Source organism: Psammomys obesus, unplaced genomic scaffold (genome assembly GCF_907164565.1).
Source record: "Psammomys obesus unplaced genomic scaffold, mPsaObe1.curated_primary_1811, whole genome shotgun sequence".
NCBI classification, from domain to species: Eukaryota; Metazoa; Chordata; class Mammalia; order Rodentia; family Muridae; genus Psammomys; species Psammomys obesus.
Window position 1 is genome coordinate 17266682 of NW_026596039.1, and position 10705 is coordinate 17277386.

A 10705-nucleotide genomic window follows, 5' to 3' on the forward strand; every position below is an offset into this window, starting at 1 on the left:
CACACACACACACACACACACACACACACACACACACACACACACACACACAATTTCTGAGAGACAATGAGGAAAGAAGAGAAGTTTTACTCCTGTCTGGATCTTCAGCCTGACTCGGAGCCTGAGATTCGAAAGATGCTCAGGAAATGCAGAGTAGGATCCTACCTGCACAGCTTCATCACGAGCTTGCTTTTCTTCTTGTCTTCTCTGACGCTCTTCCTGTAATTCATTAAGCCTCTGCTCATATTCCTTCAACTTTGATAGAACATCATGACGTTTATTCTGAGCTTCAAGGGTATTTATGAAGGCAATCTCATTTACCTTCAACGAGAACAAACAGTCAAAATTCAATTAATTCTTAAAAGAGAAAGTATGTGTGGATGCGCGCGTGTACGTGCGTGCATGTGCATGTATGCATGTGTTTGTGCGTATATATGGGTGCAGTTGCCCACAGAGTCCCTGGAGCTAAAGTTACAGGTGTCCATGAGCTAGCTAACGTGTGCATGAGGACAAAATTCAGGTCCTCTGAAAGGGCAGTACATACTCTTAACTACTGAGACACCTCTCTAACCCCTCAATTTAATTCTTATAAAAATACAAAAATTAACAACGATTTTATACAATAATATTTGAATTATCAGTAAGGCCCACAGAAAAATAACCGATAAAGTTTTCCTGCCAGTATTTGCCTCAAAATAAGCAAGCATAATGACAAACCCACAAGTTTGTTTTAAGCTGATAGGTTTCTCTCAGTCTGTGGGTGTATTTACCAGTGACTGTTTCTGGGAGACAGTAGGAAGTTGTAGGTTTTAATTTCCTGTGGATACTATGGACAGGATTATTTATTTTCTCTAAGTTTAGATGTTAGGCAACTAACAGTGTCTTCCACTGTGTTTTTTTATTTGACTTAGTTTTATTCCTAACATTTCTATTTTAAAACAGGAAACAATTTAGTATTTGAGACTATTTTACAAAGTTTTGTTTAATATAAATTCATAATGACACAAAACAAAGTACAGATAATTAGGTATGTTTGTATTATTCTAGGGAAAATTTATTTTTTAATCTGATATACAAAGTAATGTATTTTATGATACCCATGAGTAATGGAATTTTCATACAAGTAATTACAAGTTGTCCTAATAGGTTCCCCCCTCCAACTTTCCCATGCCTGTACCCATCACTGTCTGATTAGCTCCATCACTCAGGTAATCTGCTCTTCTACTTTCGTGACATGTATTCCATTATCCTCTCTCCTTGCCTTAACGTCTCTTCCTCTCTCATAGTTCCTTTTTCATCTTTATAAACTATTCATATGCAGAATCTTTAAACAAGTTTCTTTATATGAAATTTTAACTAATCAGGCTTATCTTGCTTAACTTAATGGCTTCCAATTCCATCCATTTTCTGCAAATATCATGATATCATCTTTTTATGGCTAAGTAAAATTCTATTATGAATATGCACCAATTTTTACTTATCTATTCATTTATCAACAGACAAATAAGCTGGCTCCACTTCACATCATATGGAGCTATAAAGTGGATATGCAGGTATCTCTCTGATATGTGGTATGATCTTAGAGCATTTCAGTTATACTATGGCTAGATTATATGGCAGTTGTACTTTTAGCTTTTTCAGCTGCACAAATTTATATTTTCAACAATACCACCTGAAGGTGCCTATCTCCCAACAATCTCCCTTTTATTTAACCATCTCTTCTGTAACTCCTAGTTTGGGGAAATATTTCCAAAGGCCTCCATAATGAGCCTCCTGATTTCACTTGGAAAGAGCCATGCATCTTTAATTTTACTAACTTGGTTATTATCTCTAGTTAGCTTTACTAGAGGTTTATTGGTTTCGTTTTCTCTAAAGACAATTTTATTATTCATTCTAAGTATTACTAAGTATTTATTCTTAAGCATTACTCTTTTCATCTCTACTTCATAATTTCTATTCTGATCTTTTTAACTTCTTGGTCCCTACTGCTTTTTAGTTGGATTGTTCTTCTTTTCCTAAGATCTTGTGGTATAATAACTTATTATTTGAGAACTTCTGGAGTTATCTGTCAACATGAACATACCTAGCTATATATGTTCATCTTAGAATGGACATCTTTCTGTTGTTGTTGTTTTGTTTTGTTTATCAAGACAAGGTTTCACTGTGCAACGGCCCTGGTTGTCCTGGAATGCACCTTTTAGAACAGGCTGGCCTTAAATTCAGAGAGATCTACCTGCTTCTGCCTCCTGAGTGCTGGCATTAAAGGCATGTGCCTCTGCTGCCCAGCTTTGCTATATCTTAAAGGTTCTAGAAAGCTATCCCTTCATTTTTTTATTGAATTTTTAAAAATTTAACTTCATGATTTCTTCAATGACTACTAATCAAGACATTACTATTCAACTGCCATGTACCTACATAGTTCCTATAGGGAATTGGGCTTTTTGTTGCTTTTCTTTTGCTATTGATTTTAGTTTGATTATACTATGATCTACGATGATAAAATAAATTATTTTAATTGTTTAGTATCTGGGAAGACTTGATTTAGATGACACTTCTAAGAATGTGGTCTAATTTTAGGGAACAATGCATATATCAGTATCTGTTTGATGGACTATTTTATATATTGGGACGCTCAGTCCATTTGATCTGTAGTGAACTTTTAATTCTGATGGTAGATGCCTTATCAACAGATTAGAATGTGGTATTGAAATAATCTATCATTATTGTATTAGCAACTGTTAGACCTTTTGTGTTCATCAGTGCTTGTTTTGTAAAATTAGGTATATCAATTTCATATGCACATAATATTTTAATTATTATAATTATATATAATATTTATTATAAGCATCTCCTCGATGAGTTGTTTTATTTCTTAGTAGAAAAACTACCCCAGTTTCTTTTAAGCTGATAGATTTTCTCCTTAGACTCAGTCTGTGGGTGGCTTTACCAGTGACTCTGTTTCTGGGAGACAATAGGAAGTTGTACGTTTTAATTTCTTGTGGATACTGTAGACAGGATTATTTATTTTCTCTAACTAATTTTTTATTTTAGGCCCCTGGCAGTGTCTTCCACTGTGTTTTTTTATTTGACTTAGTTTTATTTCTAACATTTCTATTTTTGTTTCTTTAAAATCTCAATTTTGTTCCAAATTTTTATTGCCTATTGCTGACTTTTCTATCTATATTTCTGGCTTTTTTTTCTGTGTTGCTGACTTCCTCCCAAGATCATGGATTAAATTCATCTCTATGTTTCTCTGCACTTTCAGGTAATTGATCATTTTCATCTATAAGCTTTTAAAATGTTCACCTATTTCAATACCTTTGATTCAACAACTAAGTTATGATCTTTGAAATAGTCATGTTGCTTTGCTTTTTCATGTTTTTAATGTGTCTTTGTGGCAGTTTGTACATCTGTTGGTTTGGCTATCCCAGGTTTATTTTTTGGGGGTAGGAAAGGTAAACTGTCTTACTGTTCAGCCTAAACCACCACCAGCGCAAACCACTGACTCAGAGTAGAAAAAGCAAGGCTGTTTAGCTCTGGTCTCCCCTCCACGTCTCTGTATCCTTTTACTTGTGGCTTCCCTGTAGCCTGTTCTCTCTGAATGGGTGTCTACTTCTAAACCTGATTCCTAGTAAGAAGCATTGTCTATAATGAAAGGCTCTGTATGAAGTTGTCCACTCATGCAGCATAAAAATAGTTCTGAACCTAAATAGTAGATGCTCTTTTTTCATAGTGAGGTTTAACTTTATTTGCTATATTGCTAAAATTTTTTTAAAATAATATATAAATGACAATGCAACCATTGTTGTAAATATAACATGATATTGAAGAAAGCCAGAGTAATACATTTACATTAAAACTTAAAGGCAAGGTCAATGAGATGGCTCAGTGGGTAAAGCACTCATCACAGATGCCTGGTGACCTAATAAAATCAACTGAAACCCATTTAAAAGTAGGAGGGACTGACTCCACACAAACTTCATGGTTCATACATACGCCATTCACAATAATACATAATTTTTAAACTTGAAGGCAAAGGGAAAATCCCTGATGGTTCTTAACCTGAATGCTATCAATAATCACATCTTTTGGAACTAGGAAGGGCAAAAGATAAAAATATGAACAGCAAGTATTTAGGGAGTATATAAACATAACGAAAGTACAGACGAAATGGGAAAAAATAAACACATGCCTAACAATGAGAAATAAGATTACAGATGAACTGAAATGAGCTCCCAGAAGTGAGAAAAGACTAGTTTGATTTTGTGTAGTTGTGTTCCTTATAAATAAAAACTGTTTTTTTAAAATGCAGTGGTTATTTATAATACACTATTAATAATCATCAGCCAAAATGAAGAGTTCTAGAAAACCAAATGATCAGGGGGAAGGGGAAAGGACAAATGGAGAACTGACTGAGTCCCATACCACTTAGCTATAAGGTAGCTTAAGTGTAGGACCCAGCGGTTGAGACTAAATATTCATATTTAAGATTCACCATGGTAAAGCCCTGAAATCTTAGTTGCTGTGCTGAGAAGGAAAACAGCAACTGAAGCAAAATGAATTCATGAAAGAATCACTGCCCTGATCATACTAGTCAAAATTCTGTCAGCCTTTTTGATTAATACAATTAATCAAAATCTAAAACTGTAACAGTCCCATAAATTTCAATATTGTACAGAAATTTAAAGTCATGTGTACAGTTGGTTCATTAACATTTTAAACATTTTTAATGTATGAGAGCCCATTCTTGACTAAACTCCAAGGTTCACTCTCTGGAATCAGTACTAGGAGCTTCTTATCTGAAACATGATTGCAGCTGCTCACTACTGCATGTGTCCTGGTACACACACAGAGGAACAGCTGCGTCTCTGACAGGCAGCACGACACTGCATGTTGGCAGACTGTTATTAGAGAAATCTATGTGTATGGATGGAGTTTTCTACACCACCTGAATTAAGTGGCATGTATTGGTCAATCAGTTTGGTTCTTAGAAATTTTTTTAAACAGAATAGGAAATCAATTCAAAAAGTGTAGAAAATGAGAAAACCTAAAGGAAGTAAAAAAAAAAAAAAAAAAAAAGGAGACATATCAGATCAACAAATCCTGTTACAGTAAAACCTCAGAACGAAAAGGTGTATAGAATAATCTGTCTTATTAGCAGTGATGGAATTATTCCCAATTCTACCAAATTTCTCAATGTATAAAGATGGTATATTGTGTTCATATGAGATCCAGTGCATTTCCCTCACTATTAGTACTAATACCTCTTCCAATATACTTTTCTTCTCTTTCCTATTTTACCTTTTTATTTCCCTCAAACCCCCTTTTAAAATTAGGATATTATGAGCTCATTTAACTACTAATTTTTGTGAGGAAGTGGAAGGGGGTGTTCGTGTGTGGCTGTGTGAATATGGCACACTTGTGTTTGGGTTAACCATGGTGTCTGCTGGGAGCTATATACCTTGCTTTTTATTATCTTTGTTTGTTTGTTTATGTGGGGTGTGGTGCTCATGCCACGTTGTACATACAGAGACTAGAGGGTAACGTGCAGAAGATGGTTCTACAGACCATGTGGGCTCCAGGGATTGAACTCAGGTCCTTGGGGATGGTGCATGGAACTTTATCGGCTGAGCTGCCATGCATGCCAGCCCAAGCCTGCTTGTAAGGCAAGGTCTGTCACTGAAACCTAGGATTACTGATTAAGACACCTTAGCTGGCATTGCACTCCAGACCCGCCTGTCTCCATTCTGGAATTATGAGTACACACTTCCAAGACCAGCTTTTTTTTTTAACTAGTTAACTGCAAACTATAATCTTAGTTGTTTTATGACACTATAACTATAATTAATCAGTCTCATAGAAGACAACTCTAGGAACCTTCATACTATCCTATAACTTGGGTATTCTACGCATTATAAAATTCTATGTATAGTTCACTCTTCAGAGCCTCAATAACATTGTTTATATTTCAAAATAAATTGTTACTTAGTGACAATAGACATATTATTTCCCCTCCTGCCTGTCCTTCCTATCTCTACCCCATACACTTTCAATTCATGGCTTCTTATTCTTTTGTTACATAGTTTATTTTACTTTATGCATACATACATATAGTCTGCGCATGTGTGTGTGTGTGTGTGTGTGTGTGTGTGTGTGTGTGTGTGCATGCACGCACATGCTTTATATACATGCCTGGTGCACACAGAGGCCAGATGAAGGTGTTCAAGTTACAGACTATTGTGAGCTACTATGTGAATGTTACAAATTGAACCCAGGTCCCCTGGATGAACAGCCAGTGCTCTTAACCACTGAACCATTCCTCCAGCCTTATTTGTTTACACACGCACACACACTACTACTACTACTACTACTACTACTACTACTACTACTACTAATAATAATAATAATAATAATGCAATCTGCTGGGTCTAGTTAATGTTTCTAGGTAGTTTCTTTGTAAGGGCTGAACATTTGGGAAGTGGCTTCTTAAACTTGGAGACTGGCCTTTTACGTGGGTACTGTTGACCAATCTTAGTAATTCATGCTTCCTAATCCATTTATTAATTTTCAACTTCCTAATCAACGTATTTTGTCTTAGCTCATTGCCTGTCAACCACTTGTACACCACTTTCAACCACCTGACACCCATGTCAAGCAGCTTACAACCACTTATAACTCCACCTCTAGGGATCCGACAACAACCTCTAGACTTTGCAGGAATCTTCATGCATGTATGCGTGCATGAAGATTTATGCGTGCACATAAACACAGAGAGAAAAATAAATCTTTTTTTAATAAATCTTTTAATATAATAAAATATTTGGCTTGTTTCTATGCTGTTGTTAGCACAGTATGCGTCCTGTCCTAATCCCTGAGTTCTAGTGGGGAATGAACTACACTGAAGATCAAAGATATGCTTACTAGGAAGACAGTCATAGAAAAGTAGTAGAGGCAACAAGACCTGAGTTCGGTTCCCTAGAAATAATGTAAAAGGTTGGACACTGAGTCTTGTGTTTGGTACCTGAGTTCTAGCGATGCAATACATATCCCAGGCAGGTTCTTGGCTCTCATGAGCTACCCAGCCTGGCCAAAAGATGAGCTTCTAGGTTTACTGAGAAATCCGGTTTTTACACACATGCACACAGGTCCATGTATACCAGTATGGATACATATGCACACCTACATAAACATATACCAGCACCCTAAATACACCAATAAATGTTCAAGATACCTATTCTAACAAATACACAAATGACAATAAAAAAGCAATATGAAGAATGAAGAAAAACAAAAAAAATTGAGAAAACAAGGCACTGAGCCCTCTGAAAACCTACAACTATTCAATAATCCAAATATACCATTAGAGATGAAGTGAGAAACAATGTAAAACATCAAATAAGAAAAAAAATTATCAGGCTTGAAGACAAAATAAGAAAATGTTGCACTTAAATAGCAGTTTAAAACAAAAACCAATCATGATCTCAACTTTCCAAAAATGCTATTTAAATGCCAGGTGTAATAATCAAAGAAAGGAAACTGAACACCATGAGACTAGCTTCTAATCACTGAGACAAATCCATCAGAGTAAGACTAACTCCTCAGAATAAACCTAAAAAGCCACAGAGTTAAAGGCCTGAAAGTTAATAATTGATAAGAAGATCACTATAGGCAGCAAAGTTCCCACTGAAAACCACTGGAAAATAAAGACTTCTGAAGTAACAACAAGCGACAGCAATTCATCACCTACGCTCTTCCCACCAAAGATACTGGAAGAAACCCCAGTCAGAAAAGGAGGAAGAAAGACATGTATAATCCTAAGATTCCAGAAAGAATAATCTCACTAGAATAAGCAAATGATTTTTTTTCCACAGAATCAAGCAAGATAAACAAGGAGAAAGAAAAGAACACAGAGCACTTGAATCAAGCAGGTAACAAAGAAAAGGAGTTACCATACCCTGGCAATGACCACCATACAACCAAAAGACAGATGAGTGGAGATATGAGTGGGAACATAGCTCAGTGCAGAGGGCCTGTATGTGCCAAAGCCCTACATTCAATGCCAACAACAACAACAACAACAACAACACACACACACACACACACACACACACACACACACTCACACTCACACTCACACACTCACATAACTTGCTTAAAAATTTAAAAAGTTTAACATGTATTGAGGCAGATGTTGAGACTCATAGCCAAACTTTGGGCAGAGTACAGGGAATCTTATGAAAGAAGTGGGAGATAGTAGACCTGGAGCGGACAGGAGCTCCACAAGGAAAACAACAGAACCAAAAAATCTGAGCACAGGGGTCTTTTCTGAAACTGATACTCCAACCAAGGACTACTCATGGAGATGGCCTGGAACCCCTGCACAGATGTAGACTGTGACAGTTCAGTGTCCATGTGGGTTCCATAGTAATGGGAACAGAGACTGTCTCTGACAGGAACTGATTGGCCTGCTCTTTGATCACCTACCTCCAAGGGGAGAGCAACCTTACCAGGCCACAGAAGAAAACAATGCAGCCACTCCTGATGAGACCTGATAGACTAGGATCAGAGGGAAGGGGAGGAGGAGCTCCCTTTTCAGTATACTGGGAAAGGGACATGGGTGGGAAAGAGGGAGGGTGGGGTTGGGAGGGGAGGAGGGAGGGAGGTACAAGGGGATACAAAATAAATAAACTGTAATTAATAAAAATAAAAAAAAATTTGGAAAAAAGTTTAACATGAAAAACAAGCCTTAGAGAAAGAAGTACCACATGCTCTCTCATATGTGGATTCTAGAACATAAAATAATATAAAAACATGACAGGATTACCGAAGGCTTTTACAGAAGAAAGTGGTCAGGTGAGGGGGTAAGAAAGATAGAGGAGTGGATGTGATTAATATGTACTATGTGCAAACATGAACATGAAACAATGCAGCACTGTCCAATAGAACTAGATATGCGTCATATTAAAATGTTAGACATGAAGCCAGCAAAATGATTGCCGGGGTAAAGACACTTGCTGCCAAGACTGACAACCTGACTTTGAAGCACAACAACCGACCTGTTGGAAAGACAGAGCTGACTCCTGAAATGGTTCTTTGATCTCTACACATATACTACAGCGTGCACATGCACATTTGCACAAGAAATAAAACACAAACTTACTGTAAGCCTGTCAACCCTCTCTAAGTATTTACAAAAACAAACAACAAAAACGGAAAGCAAGCAGCACCTAAAAGCTTGATAAAGGAATTCTCACAACAGTTATCCTGGAATAGACAAAAACTATGAGAAAACAAACGCCCATCAACAGGTTACCGGAAGAACAAACGATGGCTTTTGCACACGGTGGTAATATTTCATGGCAATAAAAAAGGAAGACATGAACAGTACATACAACAACATGAAATTCAAATAATGATGAGCAAAAGAAGCCAGAAGAAAGAGTACATTCTATGTGATCCATCCATGTAGTTCTAGAAAATTCAAACACCTACAGGGATGGAAAGCAGACCAGCAACTGCACATTTACCGAGGTGAAGAGAAAGAAGAATTCCAGAGACTTGTGACTGTTCACTGTACTGATAGTCGGAGAGATATACACATGACAAAACTCATCAAACTTAGTGTTTTACAGCTGTGCTGCTTCTCCTCTCAACAGTCCTGCTTTTTATGAAGGTTAAGATTGTACCTAGTAAATTCTAAGTAAACCACTAAAATCTCTTATCCTAAAATAAAAGGATACTTAGATAACTTGTTATACTATTATACATTATGAAATACTACATGATTAAATACTTTAATACACCGCACCTTAGCTTCTTCCTCTTGAGCTTTCTTCACAATTGCTTGTAGCTGGACCTCTCGTTTAAATTCAGCATGAAGTAATTTCTCTTCCATCATCCTACGCCGTTGATCTAGTAATTCTTCCTTCCACTTTCGTACATCTTTCTCCTATGTGTGACAAATTATCACATCATTAACTTCAAAATATACAATAATTTAGCAGAAGACCAAGGAGTAAATAGAAAAACTCATGAGTGTGATTAATGATTAAAAACCAACTGCATAGTCAGGAAACAGTGCCATGATTCTCTGGCCACTTAACAGCTGTCTACTCGTGGCAACAGTGTAGCTGATGTCTCAATTTTCCTATATGCAAAAAAGGAGAATAATACTCATCCCTAGTCAATAAATTTTTATCACCTCACCTAAGGCTCAGAAATATCACAAGAGAGTGGAGGATAAGAGCGGGAACAGGGAGAAGGGTTGCAAAATGCTGTCTTCTGGGCACAACACAGCCGCCACAGTTGTAACTTAGTGCAGCTGCGGTTGCATTCACCGGGCATGCACTAAACCTGCATGGATGGGGAGATCACAGGAACCCACCTCTCCATGAGGAACTACTTGCTATTAATGGTTGCCTTGAAGAGGAGGCATGTCTTCAGTTGTGTACCTATTTAGTGAGCCCACTAAGCTCCAAAGGACAGTTCCACATCCACGTTCACATGGGTGGCCCTGGTAAAGCCTAAGAGATCACAAAACAAACAGACATTGTGGGGAAAACAGGACTACTGGGATAGGGGTAGACAGAGGCAGAAGGGAGATAAGCAAGATGAGAATAACAGTAATCAGGATATATATAAACAGGTATGAATTTGTCAGTGTGTGTGTGTGTGTGTGTGTGTGTGTGTGTGTGTGTGTGTGTGT

The 10705-nt window shown here is 37.1% G+C and overlaps 1 protein-coding gene across 2 annotated transcripts in view; it reads right to left on the reverse strand.

Annotated features, from left to right (window-relative positions):
- Positions 1–10705, reverse strand: part of Scaper (S-phase cyclin A associated protein in the ER) — a 351295-nt gene that overhangs the window by 247005 nt on the left and 93585 nt on the right. Inside the window, exons 15-16 of one of the 2 annotated variants that reach the window (XM_055621926.1) lie at positions 9809–9949; positions 166–321 (exon numbers count right to left, since the gene is read on the reverse strand). In XM_055621926.1, coding sequence (XP_055477901.1) covers positions 166–321; positions 9809–9949 — 297 coding nt within the window. The remainder of the gene's footprint in view (positions 1–165; positions 322–9808; positions 9950–10705) is intronic. The other variant, XM_055621927.1, reaches the window with a different exon arrangement.